Source organism: Typopeltis vanoorti, chromosome 20 (assembly GCF_054136105.1).
Source record: "Typopeltis vanoorti isolate ZY-2024b chromosome 20, IOZ_Tvanoo_1.0, whole genome shotgun sequence".
Classification (NCBI taxonomy): Eukaryota; Metazoa; Arthropoda; class Arachnida; order Uropygi; family Thelyphonidae; genus Typopeltis; species Typopeltis vanoorti.
In genome coordinates this window covers 9125975-9145436 of record NC_143568.1, presented here as the reverse complement: position 1 = coordinate 9145436, position 19462 = coordinate 9125975, and the positions used below count along the sequence as shown (strand labels likewise).

General features: G+C 35.9%; 1 protein-coding gene across 1 annotated transcript in view; it reads right to left on the bottom strand.

Moving 5' to 3' along the window:
• Positions 1-19462, bottom strand: part of LOC150095219 (ATPase family AAA domain-containing protein 2-like) — a 538448-nt gene that overhangs the window by 259952 nt on the left and 259034 nt on the right. Inside the window, exon 13 of the mRNA XM_090410622.1 lies at positions 4301-4490. Coding sequence (XP_090266748.1) covers positions 4301-4490 — 190 coding nt within the window. The remainder of the gene's footprint in view (positions 1-4300; positions 4491-19462) is intronic.

The following is a 19462-nucleotide window of genomic DNA, read 5'->3' as shown; positions in this document are numbered from 1 at the left end:
CGACTCGTACAAATTCGTCGATGACATTAATGAAACCTAGAATACTGTTACATAGCAACCATTCGAAAAATGGCAAGTTGTTTTTTTTTGTTTCTCTATGATAAAAAACAACTTGCCATGTTTCGAATGGTTGCTATGTAACAACTGAAATTTCATTTGAATTTATTGATTTCTTGAAGCAATCTGAATATGGTTGTTGAAGCAACAACCATTGTTCCAAGCATCATTCAGTAAATGTATAACATCCAATATCAATATAGACTCATAAGTTTCGGTTCTCTTTAACTGATAAAACAGAGAACTATAAATCTTTAATAAACTCTTTTGAAACTCTTCACACCCATGCACGTTGGTTGTAAAATTGATATCGTGCTGGGAGGCAGAAACATTATTTGTAGCCTTTATTTCTGCCTCCAAATTTTAAATCTGGGAATGTGCAAGACAAATATCAACTAACAATAAAATATTTTTCTTCTTTTCAAATAGCTCCTTATTCCAATCATGTAAGTACTGCTAAAAATTATCCAGAGGCATCCAGGTTTTCTTGTTTGCAGTGTAACCACAGTAATCCTTATGTTTTTGAAACACTGAAGTGTTTAACATTTTCAAATAACAGTTTTTTTTATCAGTTCCTGTCATATTTGTGCACAAATGAGTACGATCAAGCAAGTCTTTATTTGATTTTTCCCCCCTACCAATACATTTTTCCCCTTTGAATTTAAATGAATGAGAGAGAAAAATTAGTCGGAACACTAAATTAGCTGTATACAAGACAGTGTTCAAACCAGTTTTAACTTATGGATCTGAGAGCTGGGTCAGAAGTAAAATACTTCACCAAAGACTAGAGACCGCAGATATGAGAGAGTCCTGAGAAAGATTAGAGGCGTGAGCAGATGGCATCAATGGCAATATCATATTAAAAATGAGGATATTAGGAAAGAACTTGACATTGTCAGCATCCAAGAATGCGTTAGCAGAGCTAATCTCAGGTGGTATGGTCACTTAAACAGAATGGGCAAAGAAAGATTAGTAAAACAAGTGTTCTCTGCCAGGTTGGCAGCAAAGCGGCCCAGAGGAAGACCAAGGTATAGGTGGATTGATACAGTACAAAGTGCCTTAGACGATAGAAATATAAGATCTGATAATGTTGGAGTAACAGACTGATTTGGAGGAAAATTGTAGATAGGAAGTTAGTAACGATGTAATTTTTTTCATGTAATACTATCATATCCTGTACACCCCTTGAGGGTACATGGCAGGAATTTGATGATGATGATGATGACGAATTTAAATGTATTTGCCAGGTGTCAAATTATTAAAAAAAAAAGTCCTGTCTCATTGGCATTATAGATGTCTTCATCATCGAAAATCATTCCTGATTTCTGCTCAAACACAGTAAATCAATTCATTTGCTATTATTGGATCTGAAGATCATGATTCTTCACTAATTTTTGAGTAAGCAATGTTATGTCAGTTTTTAAATTGATCTGGCCAACCATTGTTACTTACCAAATTGTTCAGCAATTTTTTCTGCTTGAGCTTTCAAGTTCAGACCATCTATTGAAAATCCAGCACTTCTTTATGTAGTAAACTATTGAAGCAATGCTTCGTCGATGTTTGTAAGCTTGCACTTTCTGAATTTTTTTCCCTTTCGGTTGCATTGTTTTCCAGTATTGATATGCAAGCAACTTTATTCTTTCACAATGTCAATATTGTTGAAGTGTGTGACAAAGAAAACTTTTCACACACTTCAACATTTTTTGCACAACATTCTAACTCATGAATAATTCAGATTTTTGAACTGAGAGACACATTATTTTAGTAGATATGTTCTTCATGGAAGGATTTGTTTTTAACTGATTTTAAAGTTATGATAATGTTTAGGAGAAGGATCAGAGGCTAGACACTGTAGAGATGTAGGTAGAGTGGGGATGGTTCCCAAGGACAAGATTGGGTTATAAACAACACATAATCTGATACAGGCAGTCATAAAAGTTGTAATTTTTTTCATTTTGTCTATATCAAGAACTACCCAAGCAATTAAGAATGTGCATAGCTACCAAAATTTGTATGGTATATCTGTGTAGTACACTCATTATAAAAGTGACCAATTATATGGGAATATACATAATTTAAATTATGGTCCTCGGAGTTAGCCTAGTCGCTTCGCAACCATATGACTGGGGAAGGAGTGTCCCAGGTTCAATTCCTGTCAAAGACATGAGGAACTTGAGGATCTTCCTCAGGCATAGCCAAGTTAGCCAGTCTTGGACGCGGGGAGTAGGGATTTTTCATCCCGCAAGCAGGCAAACCGGCCCCGTGAACACACATTTCTACAGCCAAAAATATATCCTCCCCCCAGCAGCAGACTAGGTGACAGGTCGGTTGGGAGTGGTACTAACAGGAAGCCACATCTAAGTAACATGCGGACCCTGCATAGGAAGCGGGAATAACGCATAGTGAAAGAAGAATACATAATTTAAATTCTGGCTTTTTTTCTCATTACTACCAAGATCTCATTATTCTCATGCTTGTTACAACAAAGTTCATCTGTATTTATAGTGAATACATCATAGGAATGGCTGACTTAGAAAAATATCTGGCAAAAATATAAATAATTTCAGATATACAAATGATACAATCTCCATAGTAGAAACTAAGCAGGAGTGGTTGATTCTGTTAGTTAAGAGGGAAAAGAAAAAAGGTCGGGCTTAATTTAAACATCAATACAATAAAGGAGATGGTTTCTGGCAATTTGAATGAATTTATAATTGAAGGAAATAAAACAGAGATGATTGAATGTTATGATTTTCTGGAGTCCAGAATAAGAAATTGTGACCAATGATGGCCAAAATGATATTAAAAGAAGGATAACTATGGGGAAAAGTGATGTTAAACTTGATAAAAAGAGATGCTAGTGGGGACACAGAGGTTAGAATTGTAAAAGCAATGGTATTTCCAACAGTAGTATAAGGATGTGAAAGTTGGAGCATTCAGAAGAAGATGACTGATCCATTTGAATTATGGATGTCAAGGAGACTATTAAGAATCCCATGAACTGCAAGAATAACTACGAAGGTTTTAGAAAATATAAAGCAGAATGCTTCTTGGAGGCAACGATCACTAAATAGAAGCACCTCGGGCATCTGTGAGCAGATAAATCTTTAAAGAAGGCAGTGATATTGGGGATGATTGAGAGTATGAGGAGGAGGAAAGAGGGAGATGATGAAAGAGTTGGATAGACAGTGTAAGAGAACTTACCAACATGAATTTACACCTTCTGAAAGAAACAACATGAGTCCACAAAGGGTCAGAAACTACTGGATAGCACATAACAAATTTCATGATAAAGTATAATGTTTTCATCATACTTCCATTTTACAAATAGTAATAAAGTATGGGTGTGGGATACTGCCAAAATCAGTGTGCTGTGAGTTGAATCTTACTGAAATTTTACTAAGAATTCAAGAGCACTGTCATTATTGCATAATAAAGGATCAAAAATACAAGAAAAATACAATTTCTTGTATTTCCCCAATATGCTAAATAAATAAGATCAAAAACTGGAGGAGTTGGTTGTTATACACTTATACCCTCATCCGAAACAGAAAGGTGGTCAAAACTGCCATCTTGGGTGAGTGAGTAGTAGTGTATAGTATTACCACTCTCTAACAGGGTGTGGATTCAAATCCCACCATGAGCATGAATGACCGTAAATGTCTTTAGGTGGAAGATGAATGTCGTGCCTGTATAAGGCCACCACCATCCTACTTAAGGGATGCTTCATATCAGTGCAACAAAGTTCCACATCTGGTTTCTAGAGTAGAGGATTTCCAAATTATTTAATCCTCAGCATCCAAGGTACTGAAAGAAAAGTATATATGACAGATGATAACCTTTCATGGGTAGGAGTTACATTAAAAAAATTTAAAAAGAAGGATAAAAGCATATTCAAGTTTCTAAATTAAAAAAAAAAATTAGTGGAAGGAGGACAATATAAACATACTACATATTTTTTTAGACACGTCAACTATTTGAAAATGAATTCTAAACATGTACATGTGTATAAAAGATGAAGTGTTAGAATTTAGGGAATCTAAGTACAGATAAGTAGATAGGTTTGCATTAAACCATTATTTCCATAGCTTGCATTAAAACACAACGTTTCTAATTTAAACTTAAATTTTGCAAAAAATAAAATAACAATAATAATAAGTCACAAAAAAAATAAAGCACATGAACCATAAGTAAAAAGTGAGATTGTTTACTTACTACAGAACAGTTAATTCATAATACTCACTATTACTACATAATGAAGATTTTTTGAAACCAGCAGGGTATATGGATTTCAGAATACTTAATGCTTTATTTAAAGAGCGTTCTAAAAGAGGCACAATGAATGTTGGCAATGGACATGCAGGAGAAGGAACTGAACGATGTGCAGCAGGCACAATTTTTAAAATAGCTTTGTCAAAGTCTTGTGCTTGAATCTAAAATTTATATAATAGAGAACTTGAATAAAAATATAAGAACAGAACAAAAAAAAAATCCAAATAAGTTTATGTATGAACCAGTGCATAAATATTATTAAATTCTTTTCAATACCAGAGAGATAAATTCCTCAAGAGACAATACTGATAATGACATTCATATAAACATTAATATATGGTAAAAATAATATTTTATAGAACATATACAGAACACACACACACACATATATATATATAGAGAGAGAGAAAATAATGCAGACATGTGAAACTGTAGTTTATTGCAATCTGACCATTACTGAAGTTGTAACATATATAAATTTAAATGAAATATAATGTAGAAATTAGTGTTATATCAATTAATTTACTTCTTTAATATTATATAATCTCACACACACACACACGGTATGGCACACCAAAACAGTACTGAACTTCGACACCCACTTTACTACACACACACACTATGAGATATGCCATTTGACTGCATGTGCATTAATAGAAGAGCATGTGTAGAGTCTACACCATTACATTTAGCTGTAATAATGATGTTGACATTGGAAAAAAAAAGAACATTATTCTTGTTAAGCATTATTTTTGTTCATAAGGAGATGGTAGAGAAAATGATCCAAGCCTATGACATGTTTATAAGCAGTCTGTCATTTCTGTAAGCTTACCCCAAACAATCATTGCTTTAATCAAAAGGTTCCAACATACTGGGAGTATTCTGCTGCAATGCAAAGGGCATTTGGGGAGACCACGAACTGTTAACACAAAAGAGAATCATGGGTGTGTGCTGGAGCAAGTGTTACAGTCTCCAAAATGCAATCAACACCGAACAGTTGCAAAACCTGGCATACCAAAGAGGTCACTACAGTCCTTAAGGAGCTAGATGCCTTTTTGTACATCATTCAGTACATATTCTGTACATTATTTGTACATATTCCTGCCGTGCAACAGATTATGCTGCACGGCAGGAATACTGTGCTCACATGCTGACCAATGTCTATGATAAATCCTTCCTCCATAATGTCTGGTTCTTGAACGAAGTACATTTCCATCTAAGCAGAAATGTAAACAGACAAACCTGCAGGTTTCTTGAGACTTGAATTTGTCCAAGAGAAGGTCTTCACTGTGAGAAGGTCACCGCATGATTGTGTGCAGTTTCCAGCCATGGCATAATTGGACCCACTTCATTGAAGAGGGTTATGTAACTGGGACCTTGAATAGCGAATGATACATTGAGAATGTGTTGGTTCCATTCACCTAGGATTTGCATAGAATGTGTCATGCAAAAAACATTTCCATCTCATACACAGGTACTGCAACAGAACTGAGAAACCTGCCACACATCACTTGGTTCTTGATGCCTTTATTTGGGGTGTGTTGAAGGAATGGGTATTCCACCATGACCCCTGCAAACCTTGATGAACTAAGGGATAAATTACAATATATTTTCAGCAGATGTTCCAACCTTTGTTCTCCAAGATAACAAAGAAGCTTTGCTCTCTCACTTTGCAGGCAGAGAGAGAGAGAGAGAGGAATGAAATGGAAGAAAGTAAGTTTAGTAGGTTTGCAGCTGGATTGTAAAAGGTTGCTAGGCGGCAACTACTACTTCTGCTTTAAGAGGATTAGTGGAAAGGAACAATAGATATCAGATAGATAAGGTGTATATGTAATAAAGACATAAAACAGAAACAGACTACCTGTGAAAGAGCAGTTAAAAGTGGGTCAATAGAAAATTTTAAGACCAGATGAATATGTACAATGTAAATTGACAGGTGAAAAGTGGCATACTGAACAGAAAGAAATGCAAAGTTTTCAGAAGCTGATTTTGATTTCATTTATGGTTAACTGGCGCAAGCATAGTAAAGGTCATACTGCAGCAAACCAAAGGTTATGGCAGGACACAAGGTAATAACAAATAGTAATAAGGAGGTGAATTAGTAAATAATATGTTATATACAAAAAGCAACTTGTAAAAAATTACACTAAGCAATGATTTATTTACATAAATAGAATTTATAATCACATGTGTTTGTATAAATTAATTCTTTATAAAAAGTTAAAAACTTCATGCATTTGTACTAGTCTGATAAGATCTGTCTAAGTGTATATATGACTTGGCCAGATTACTAAAATTTTCATTCCTTTCTTGGTAAAGTGTTGGCACTCCACCAGAACATGACAAATAGTGAGACGACTGTTGCAATATTCACACATACATAAGTAATCAGTCTTCAGTAAATAACAATGAGTAAGGTGACCATGACATATGCAGAGCCTACCCAACTTCCTCTTTTCAGTTTTCCACTTTTCTGTTTCAATGTTGACTAGACTGCTAATGCTTAATTTCAGGCTTATTTGTTTGTCAATGCTTCCTGCCATTAGGTAATTAGTTCCGATCTCCACGGTCCATATATAGGACTGTCAAACAGTACATGGAAAAAGCATGAGCTGTTCTAGCAACTATTACAGTCAAATTTTCCTTAATTCCAATGTGACTGGGAATCCAGCACAACTAAACATCAAAATTAGTTATTTACTAAAATAAAGAGCCAAAAGGCTTCATTTTGGCGATGCAAAATTATATAAATTAAGTGGATATTAAATCCAACATCATTTCAAAGCCAAATACAGAAACTATAAAAGTTAAGTGCAAAAATTGACCAGAGAGCTAGCAGGAATACACCACCACCATACTACAAGTTGCCCTAGCCGAACCTTATAGGAAGTGACGAATGCTCAAAGCACCCATATATTAGTCTCCTATTGGTTCATTTTGATAGGTTTCTCTATTCTGACAGCTGTTTCAAACTCACTGGTTTTATCCGTAAGTGTAGTTCCATAGTACTGAGAGTTTTTGCACTCTTATGTTTCTACCTAGACTCTGACGAAAACCAATGAGTTTGAAACAGCTTTTTTGAAATCAAAATTATCAAACCTATCGAAACTTTTATACTTTCTGTATTCAGCTTTGAAATGATGTTGGATTTAATATCCACTTAATTTATACCTAATTTTCACCTAATTTTGCATCACCAAAATGAAGCCTTTTGGCTCTTTATAAAAGTAAATACTTTATGCACTGACCGAGAGTTGCTTACGGAAAATACATCTCACCGAAGCTTAAAGTTTCTTAGTACTGAGAGGTTTTGCTCTCTTAGGTTTCTTCCAGAATTTTGCTCCCACTGAGTGGGGGGGGGGTTTGCCTGATAGAGCATTTTGAGTCTCTGGGGAGAGTGTTTTCCACCTTTGCCCATGTGAGACTTTGTTGGTGGATGCTTTTCCCTGGAATGTGAGCAGTTCTGCTCAGTGGTAGGGTGAGCCTGTCACTGGGTGGAACCAACACTGAGTTGGGCGATCTTTTGATCACTCGTAGGGAGTGACCAAAATGGTCACTCCCTACAATTTTCGCACGAAACGTTTATAGTTTCTGGTCAATTTTCACACGAAACATTTATAGTTTCTGTATTCAGCTTTGAAATGATGTCTGGGGATCACCTAATTTTTAGAGAGACCTTTACTTAAACAGTGTGTCTGACAAAAACAAATGAGTTTGAAACCTATCAAAATGAACCAATAGGAGGCAATACAGGTGCTTTGAGCATTCGTACTTCCTATAAGGTTCAGCTAGGGCAACTCGTAGTGTGGTGGCGATGTATTCCTGCTAGCTCTGTCAATTTTCGAACGAAACTTTTAAAGTTTCTATATTCGGCTTTGAAACGATGTTGGATTTAATATCCACTACATTTATATAATTTTGCATTGCCGAAATGAAGCCTTTTGGCTCTTTATTTTAGTAAATACTTTACGCACCAACCGAGAGTTCGCTTACGGAAAATACACCTCTCCAACGCTTCAAGTTCCTTAGTACTGAGAGTTTTTGCTCTCTTAGATTTCTTGTAGGGCAACTCGTAGTATGGCGGCGGTGTATTCCCGCTAGTTCTCTGGTCAATTTTCGCACGAAACGTTTACAGTTTCTGTATTCAGCTTTGAAATGATGCTGGATTTAATATCCACTTAATATATATAATCTAAATTAGTGTCTTCACTTTATGCAACAGTTGTAAATTCTTAGAAAGTACTGGATGTGGATTGTACAAAGCAAGTCTATATGAATTACTTTTCGTAGCGATTTTCTTTTATATGCACAAGTGCAATCAGGTGGGATCTGCTTGGAGACAGTAATGTCAGGAAACAAAGTAGCACAGCCAACAGAGGTCTCATGTCTTGAACCATCACTATAGATAGATAGGTAAGAATTACGAGAGCACTGCACTGCACACATTAAACAATCACATGTAGACAGATGATGGAGTATGAGACTTCTTTAGTTGACATAGTGAGAAGATGGAGGATGGAGTACAATCCTACCATGGAGTAATGCTGTAATATGGAATGCAGGAAATGTCAACATTCATACCAATAGCATGCATAATCTCTTTCACATATATATACCATAGGGACATGTGGCAGTCTGATACATACAATGTTGATTTACCTGAAGTAGAGAAAAAACACTACTCCACGTAAGATGTCGTGGAAGAGAATTTATTTTCAGGGCTTATTAAGAGAGCACTATTCCTGTAGAAGTGACAGAACAGATTCATTTGCTTCAACATAAAGACTTTGAAAGGATGATGAGTGGAAAGCACCATTAGCTATTTGTATACACCGGTGATGGATAGGGTCCAACCAAAGGAGTGTGCTCGCTCTTGCAGAACTGTAAATGTGGGATGAACTCTGATCATGCTCTTAACATCCTATACCGAAATGAATGGAAAGGGAGCTGTTCTTACATTGTACAAAAACTTGGTATGAATACAAACTTAAGGAAGCCTGTGGAATTTTGATCAACCATCCTAATCTAAACAATAAATGTGGCCTAAAAATCCAGAGAACATGGATGGCACATATAAATTCTCCAGCAAACCACCACTTTAGAACTCTAAGCAACAATTTCAGCTCTTATTTCATATATCAGCCACAACAGATAAATTACAACAAACCCACTAAGTGGTTTTGTTGTAATTTATCTGTGAGTAATCTCTAGCCTAACTTTTGTTTCAATTTCTATGTTTGTAATCTGTAGCAAACATCCTGTTTGGTGACCGGGATTAAAGAATTGTGCCAATGTAGCTCATACATGTCATAGAAGGTGACTAAAATGGGCACCCAGTGTCTAGGGGTATAGACAGGCCACCCAGTCCCAGAAAAAACAAAAACTACATGATGAAACAATGATAATGGGCAAAAACTCATCTGTTTTGCAGCTGAGCATAACATGGTTACTGCAAGTACATTATTCCACCTTAAGAACATCCATAAAATAACATGGAAATCTCCCAATGGAGAAATTTTCAATCAAATCAATCATGTTATAATTGATGCAAGACATCTATCGGATGTTTTAGATGTTAGGTCCTATCATGGTGCAAACTTTTGATTCAGATCATTATTTAGTAATAAGTATATTACGAGCAAGAATCTCAAATGCACGTAAGACTCGTGGCAGTGATAAACTTAATTCATCATGTCACAAACTTACTAAATCTATGCCTAGAAGAGGGGAAGATACCAGAAAACTGGAAAAATGCTACTCTGATACTGTTATTTAAAAAATGGGACAAAGAAGAAGTAAAGAACTATAGACCAATTAGTATTCTCTCTAATCTGTACAAAATTCTCACAAAAATAATAACAAACAGGTTAACCCCTCTTCTAGACTCAAATTAACCAGTAGAAAAAGCAGGATTCCGTAAAGGCTTTAACACAATTGATCGTATTCATGCAGTAAAACAAACAATAGAAAAAGCAGAAGAAAACCAATTGCCTCTCTGTTTAGCCGTTATTGATTATGAAAAAGCATTTGATTCCATCAAAACTAATGCAATAATCAAAGCACTCCAGAATAAGGGAGTTCCTGGAGAATATATGGACCTACTCCAGGAAATATACCACACCGCAACAATCCAACTTCACACGAGTAGCAATAAAATATCTATTGAAAAAGGTGTCCAACAAGGAGACTCTCTGTCAACCAAAATCTTTACAGCAGTCCTTCAAGAAATATTTAATAATATAAACTTGGTATAAAAATTAATAACAGAAGCTTAACACACCTAAGATATACAAGATGATATCATAATTTTTGCAAACACTCCAGAAGACCTTAATATAATGATAGAAGACCTATATCATGAAAGCAAAAAAGTTGGTCTAAAAATAAACAGAGAAAAAACTAAAATCGTGTTTAATCATTTTGTAACACCAAAAAACATAATAATAGAAAACAATTTCTTGGAAAGAGTCTCTTCATATACATACTTAGGTCATCTCATTGATCTAAATTGTGGACTCCAAAAGGAAATAAACAGGAGAGTTCAACTTGCCTGGAGTGTATTCAGAAAATTGAAAAGCATTTTTCAAAACAATGATGTCCCACTCTGTTTAAAAAGGAAGACATTTAACCAGTGTATACTTCCAGTCATTGTGTATTAATACTTGCAATACAAGCACTGGCAAATAAACTAACAACAACTCAAAGAAAAATGGAGAGGTTGATGCTAGGCATCACATTAAAACATAAGAAGCGAAATACCTGGATAAGAAGCCAGGTTCACATCATCATTCTTTACCATAAGCGACTAAAATGGAAATGGGCTGGACATCTATCCAGAAGAGAAGATGAGCGATGGACTACCATACTAAAGAACTGGATTCCAAAAGAAGGGAAACAAGGCAGAGGACGTCCTAAAAGAAGGTGGAGTGATGAATTGTCAAATTTTGTTGGGGAAAATTGATCAACCATTGCCAAGAATGGAGAAACGTCAAAAGAACTGGAGGAGGCCTTCATCCAGCAGTGGACAGAAAATGGCTGAAAAGAAGACGACGAATAATTTAAAGATTCAGAAATTAAATAAAAGTTTCTAAATTAATATGAAAACCAACTAAGAAAAAAGAATATCTGAACTATTGAAGATATTAATACAAAATGGAACACTTTAAAAAAATTCTTTTAGATTCAGGCAATGTCATTCTGGGAAAAGCCCACAAAATAAAATACAGTAGACACCGCTTATTGTGATCATTTTGGGACAGTCGCTTTTCGATAACAATAACAGGCTGATAACATTAAACAAAGGATACAAAAAATTGCATCATTTATTTCAATTTATTGTTATAAACAACTTTTTAATAAGCTATAACATAAAATTTATTTTAAAAACTTATCTAGTGTTATCTGTAGTGTCTTTGAATATAGTAGTTCATGAATAAATTGCTCATACTCAAAATGCCTTTCGAAGTTTGTCGCTCTATGTTGCACACCGTGATGAAGTATTTGTAGAGCTTCTTGCATCTAGGCATTGGTTGGAGTAGCTTCTAAAATTTGTTCTTCTATACTTGTATTAGGTTCACTTTCTTCTATTAGTTTAAAGTTCTCATCGGAAGCAGCTTGACATATTTCTGAAACTGTCACTGTAGCCACCACTTCAACGTTGTTATCAATATCCAACCAATTTTCAAATTCTTTTGGCATACCGTCTGGGGTTTTATCAAAAATTTCATTTATAAGATATTCAAATTCTTCGGAAGAAAGAGTTTCAGAGTTTGTCTTAAAAAATCCACCTTTTTGGAAGCAGTTTTCAATAGTCTTCTCTGAAACTTGTTTCCATGACACTGCTACCAAATGCAATGCATCAAGAAGGGAAATGTTTTTTTGCAATTGCACTTGCATCTGATTGGTCTTTTATATAATCAAGTTCAATTATAATTCTCGCACAAATTTCCCTGCAATAATAAGTTTTGAAAGCTTGTATGATGCCTTGGTCACATGGCTGAATTAATGATGTAGTGTTCGAAGACAAAAAAATTATTTTAATGTTCTTTAATGATAAATTGTTTGTATGTGCAGTGCAGTTGTCTACTAACAAGACAATTTTTCGCTTTAATTTAAGATCCCACTTAACTAACCAATTGTTGAAAATGTCATTAGTCATCCAAGCATTTGCACTAGAACAGTAATCAACAGGCAAACTTTTGACACTTTAAAACACTGAGGATTTTTACTGTTTCCAATCACTAGGAGCTCTCGTTTCTCACCTTTCATATTAGCACAACAAAGAACTGTCACGCCCTCTTTTGAAGATTTAAATTCTTTAGTACTTTCATTTTTAAACAAATAAGTATGCTCAGGTAAATGAAAATAGAGCCCTATTTTGTCTGCATTGTCAATATCTTCAGGAGAATATTCAGCAATAATTTTTGGCCATGCAATCTCAATCCACACATCAGCTGATAAAAAAATCAGCACTTTTTTCTTCGCCATGAATACGCTTGTACAGAATATTCTCTTGCTTTTTCCACCTGTTAAACCACCCATCAGTTGCCGTGAAATTTTCTTTGCCCATCGTTTTTGCAAGTTCTTTTGCTTTTTGATGCATTAAAGGCCCATTAATTGAAGCATTCTTTGCACAAACATTACTAAACCAAATTTTTAATGCTGATTCAACTTGAGTATCCTTACCAGATCAGGCTCTCTTCCTATCCATGTTCTCATTAGTAAGAGCTGAAGTTTCAATGTTTGATCTGCTTTTTAAGATCATATGCAAGAGTGGTTGTGAAATTTTTAAACGTACATCTGCACTAAGCTGATTCATTTTAGGCAACTTATCACAGCACTCCAAAATTCTTTGCTTTTCTTAAAAAGATAAATCTTTACTTTCTTACTTGCTTCTGCCATAATGTTATTATGGCAGAAACAAGATTTAAGCTTTACGGAAGATTAAGATTACCCACCTGCATTTTGCTTGGAGCATATAAGATTTACAGAAGAGTAAGATTAAAGGAAGATTAACAAAAAAAAAAACGTCAAGTTTCAACAAATGTTCTTTGTCAAATTTTCTCCTAATTAACCTTTATTTCTTAGAATTCTGAGACACAAAAGGCTAAACATCTGAGAATTCTGATAACAATAACCTGAACTTTGATTATAATAGACGAATTATTTTAAATTCATTTCAACTGGTGTGTTTTGGGACCAACTGGTTTTAATAACAATAGCCATCATCATCATCAAATTCCTGATATATAGCCTCAAGGGATGTACAGGATATGATAGTACTACATGAAAAATTTACATTACTAACTTCCTATCTACAATTTTCTTCTAAATCAGTCTGTTAAATATCAAGACTCCAATATTATCAGCTCTTATATTTCTGTCTTCTAAGGCACTTTTTACTGTATCAATCCACCTATACCTTGGTCATCCTCTGGGTCTGTTTCCTGCCAACCTGGCAGAGAACACTTGTTTTGCTAATCTTTCTTCGCCTATTCTGCTTAAGTGACTATACCACCTCAGATTAGCTCTGCTAATGCATTCCTGGATGCTGACAATATCAAGTTCTTTCCTAATATCCTCATTTTTAATATGATATTGCCATTGATGCCACCTGTTCATGCCCATAATCTTTCGCAGAACTCTCATATCTGCAGTCTCTAGTCTTCGGTCAAGTGTTTTATTTCTAACCAAGCTCTCAGATTCATAAGTTAAAATTGGTTTGAACACTGTCTTGTATACAGCTAATTTAGTGTTTTGGCTAATTTCTCTCCTATTCCATATAAATTTATTCAGTTGACTTCCAACCATACCAGCTTTGTTGATTTTTTTATGTGTATTTAGTAAGTATTTAATACTTTAGAAAATATATAATTATAATAGTATTACATGAAAAAGTTACAACATTACTAACTTCTGATCAGCAATTTTGCTCCACATTAATCTGTTATCTGTCAAGATTCCAATGTTATCAGATCTTATATTTCTGTCTTTTAAGGTAATATCAATCCATCTACAGAGATGGGCTAAAAGTCATGAAGGGGTCTGAAGATTTAATAACTTTTTTAAATTATTTATTTATTTTTTAATTTTTCTTTACAGATTTTATAAAGAAGACCTTGGAGATTAACCATGGAAAAATTCATGACCAAACAGCATGAAATTTTACTATCAAAACCAAGGATCAATAATTCTGACCCATGAGCATATTGTTGCCCTTATGGCGTGAGAGATTCTCCAAGCAAAACAATGATTAAACAGAGGAATAGGGTTCAGTAAGTGACCTTCCATGAACAGGCAGAATGCGCTTGGTTAGGAATGAAGCCACAGTTGAGCGTGTAAGGGAGACTGTTGCAGAAGACCAGAGTACATCAACTCGAAGGCAGTCTTGGACAGGTTGGAGTCTCACAGACGTGGCATATTCTGAAAACTTTGAACCTGTTTCCATATAAAATCCAGTTGGTGCAACAGCTGAAACCACCAGATTATGCCCACAGATTTCAATATGCAGTCAGATTTCAAGAGTTAGCAAGGAGAGATCACGAATTTATCCACAAGCAGATAATGTCAGATGAAGCACATTTTCATTTGAATGGCTTCATTAGCAAAAAAAAACCTGCAGGATTTAGGGTTTGGAAAATCCTAGAGCAATTCACCAAAGGGAATTGCATCCCCCCCCCCTTAAGTATAGTCTGGTGTGGGATGATGTCAGAAGAAGTGATCAGACCTTACTTTTTTGAAGACCATGTTGGGAACCCTGTCAATGTTACAGGAGATGAATATCGGTCTGTGATCGAAAATTTCTTACTCCCAGCAGTTCAAGATAAACATGACGTGGTTTTAACAGGACGAAGTGACAGCTCATACAGCAAGGGCCACAATCCAATGGCTCGTGCAAATTTTGGAGGGAAGAATAATTTCCCACAGTTCCGACATAAGGTGGCCATCGAGTTCTCCAGATCTCACGACTCCTGATTTCTTCCAATGGGGTTATCTCAAAGAAAAAGTTTATGTTAACAGCCTCAAACACTCCATCAGCTGAAGAACAATATTTGGACCGAAATCAGAGCAATGGAACCTGAAACACTAAGAGGTGTCATGAAAAATGCCTTAGAAAGGACATGTTTGTGCAAAGAAGAAAATGTATGCCATTTACAAGATTTGATTTTTCATACCTAGAGTAAATTTATTTCCTGTATATACTGTATATGATGCTATGGTATTGTAAATTTAAAACAAAAAATAAAGGGGTTATTAAATATTGAAACCTCTTCGTGACTTTTGGCCCACCCTGTACATTTTGGTCTTCCTCTGAGTTGTTTTCCTGCCAAAGAACACTTGGTTTGCTAATATTCCCTCTCCCATTCTATTTAAGTGACCATACCACCTGAGATTAGCACTACTAACACAATCCTGAATGCCAACGATGCCAAGTTCCTCATTTTTAATGTGATATTGCCATTGATGCCATCTGTTCACTCTACTAATCTTTCTGAGAACTCTCACATCGGACATCTCCAGTCTTTTATCAAGTATTTATTTCTAACCCAGCTCTCAGATCCATAAGTTAAAATTGGTTAAACATTGTCTTGTATATCTTGTATAATTTAGTGTTTTGATTAATTTTCTTATTCCATATAAATCATTCAGCTAACTTCCTACCATACCAGCTTTACTAATTCTGTTGTCTATTTCCATATTTAATTTACCATCTTCACTAAATACTGTGTCTAAATACCTGAAATGTTTTACTTCTTCAAAAGTTCACCATTCAGGATAAACTTGATGTTTTCAATGTTTCTGCCTATTTTGATTGTCTTTGTCTTTTTATTGCTGATTTTCATAAGAAATTTATCACAACAGTTATTCAATTTAGTCAGGGAATCTTACAGACTTGTGCTGGATTTACTCAGAAGTATAACATCATATGTACAAAGTAAAGAACTAAGATTAACATCACCAATTTTGATATCAGATTCAATACTACTTTCCTTCATAATGTGTTCTATATTATTATTATTATTACGGGCGACTGCAGGGAGTCCTTAGACTCATCGAGGGAGGCCCTAAACATCATGTCCACACAACTATTCGATATTCTCACAGTATCTATCATATGAACTCATTCACTGTCATAGCACTCTAAACAAACTCTGGCAGCTTATTCCACTCATTTACCACTCTAAAAGTAAAGAACCCAGCTCTAACACCCTTGCTAACCACACTCTTGCCCAGTTTCCATAGATGTCCCCTAGTTCTCCCACCACCAGTCCTGATCTCAAAAATATCCTCTGAATTAATCTTATAAAATCGATTTAGCAATTTGAATGTCTCAATCATATCTCCCCTTTTCTGCCTATCAACCAGTTTCTGCAACCCACAAATCTTCAACCTGTTCTCATATGGTTCATTCCATAGACCTGCTATCATCTTGGTCACTCGCCTCTGGATCCACTCCACCTCCTCCCCATCAAAAAGAAACCTAGGTGACCAAATCTGGGCACAGTAGTCGAGATGAGGTCTTATCAAGGCTCAGTATAGAGGAACAATCACTTGCTTGTCTCTGCTTGTCAAAGTATTTTTCAGCAACCAAGTGATTTGATGAGCTGATTTAGCCACTTCTGCAATGTGTCCCCTAAATTCATCTCCCTATCCACCAACACTCTCAAGTTCCTGGCCTCATCAAGCTCCTCGAGTACAGTTCCACCAATGTGGTAAACTGCTGCTAATCTTTTCACCCCAAAATGCATAACCTTACATTTTGTCACATTTAATTGACATCCATTCTCCTTAGCCCAGAACTCCAATCTATCCAAATCATCCTGCAAGATTTTGACATCTTCTGCATTCACTATTGCCCTACCCAACTTTGCATCATCAGCGTACAAATGAACCGTTCCTCTTAGATCCTTCCCTATATCGTTAATGAATAAATTAAACAGCAGTGGTCCAAGAACAGACCCCTGCGGCACACCACTAGTCACAGGCCGTCTTTTGGATTCTACTTCTGAATAAACTACTCTCCATCAACCACCCACCTATCCATCTAACCAACCCTATATCCATTCCCATATGTTGCAGTTTACAGATTAGAATTCCATGTGGTATCCTGTCAAAGTCCTTAGCCAGGTCCAGCAGTATCACTGTAAACCCATTACCCTTATCCAGTTCAGCCGTCACTGTGTTATAAAACTTGAGCAAGTTACTGAGGCATGATCTAGCCTTCACAAAGCCATGCTGTCCCCCCCATATAGTATCTCATTTTCATCAATCCATTCCTGTATTTTTCCCTTGACTACTTTCTCCAAGACCTTGACAACGACTCCTGATATGCTGATCAGTCGGTAATTTGCAACAGTAGTCTTGGATCTTCCTTTATGCAGTGGAACTATATTCCCCTCTTTCCACACCTTCAGGACTAAACCAGACCCGAGACTCAGATTAAACAACATGGTCAAGGGCACTGATAATTCCTTAGCCGCTTCACATAAGACCCGTGCCGGTATACCACCCAATCCCACAGATGTATTCACATTAAAGTTCTATACTATTCACCTCCACTTCATTCAACACAATTCCCATATAAACTAATGGTTCCTTCATTCTTTCAGTATCACCACCTGGATGATATACTCTTGCAAAGTGCTCACTTAGTAATTCCACCATATCGACTGATTCAGTGACCTCCTTACCATCGGCATTCCTTGAAATCATTCTGCCGTGTACAGTTTTGTTTTTTTTGCTTGCAGCATATTTAAAGAACTGTTTGGGATTCTCTTTAGCTTGCATAGCTAGTTTCCTTTCATAATCTGCTTTTGCTTTTGTTACCACACTCGTTACCCTTCTGGCCTGCAGGTCACCTTTCTCTTTAAATTCCCTCCACAGTTGTTTCTTTTTTTGCAGCTCAAGCTTAATGGTGTTATTCATCTATTTAACCCCTACTTGTTTTACTATTCGGACCCTAGGTATACAATCAGCCATAACCTCCTGTAAATGCTTCTTGACCACTTCCCATGCTCTATCGACATCCAGCCCTTGCAATTTTACATGCCATGGCACTGAACCAAGCAATCTCCTAAGATTGTCATACTTGCCAGCACAGCAATTCCACATATACCCTGTCTTAATCGAAAATTCCACACCTTTAGCCACCTCCCAGGTCAAGACCTTACGATCACTCTCACCAATAGGTGGCATCATGGTCATATTCATTACAGTCAAATTCTCAGATGATATTACCAGGTCAAGCACTCTCAAACCTCTAGTATTTTCTATTACATGCTGTCTCAGATAGTTATCCCTTAATAATTGAATAAAATCCAGTTCCTTCCTCACATGTGTCCTCTCCTCCTTCCAATCAATGTTACCATAGTTGAAATCCCCCATAATAATTACCCTCCTTTCACTCATTTCATCAATTTCCCTATGCATACTATCTCCACCATCTATTCCATCACCTGGTCTATAGCAGTACCCAACTGTATATTTTGTTCTACTAGTCACAATGTCACACCAAATAGCCTCAAACGAGCTCTTTTCACTATCCTGCAATACAACTTCAATTCTCCTTGGCTACAGTTCATCAGCTATCATCAATAACACTCCCCCCCCCCCCCCCCCATTTTATTCTCTCCGTCCCACTAACTATATCCTCTTTCGTCAGCCATGTTTCACTAATGCCAAACTCATATAGATAAAGAATAACAGAAGAGATAATGTGCACCATTGTTGCAAACCTGATTTCACCTCAAACCATCTTCCTGTACCTCTTGTTCCTTCTTGTTTATAGATTTATCCAATTCCTAAGAGGATAAGGACTTACCTTCATCACTACATTTATGAACTAGTTTTGAGAAGTATGGTTAACCAGCGTTCATCTCTTCCACTGCAAAAATTTTCATTACATCATCTGATGTGTTAGGATCATTTGGTAAGTTTAATTTACTTTCAATAGATACCAAAAGTTTCCATTTTTTTCCATTTCTGGAGGGCTGTCTAGTGGTTTACATTTCAGTGATATACTTACCATAATTTTTTGATAAGTGGGTTCTCATCAAATGGGACCATTTTTAAGTTGTTTATGGAGTGAGACCATAACAGACTGTGCAAATAATGGGTAACCACAGAGCAGCAC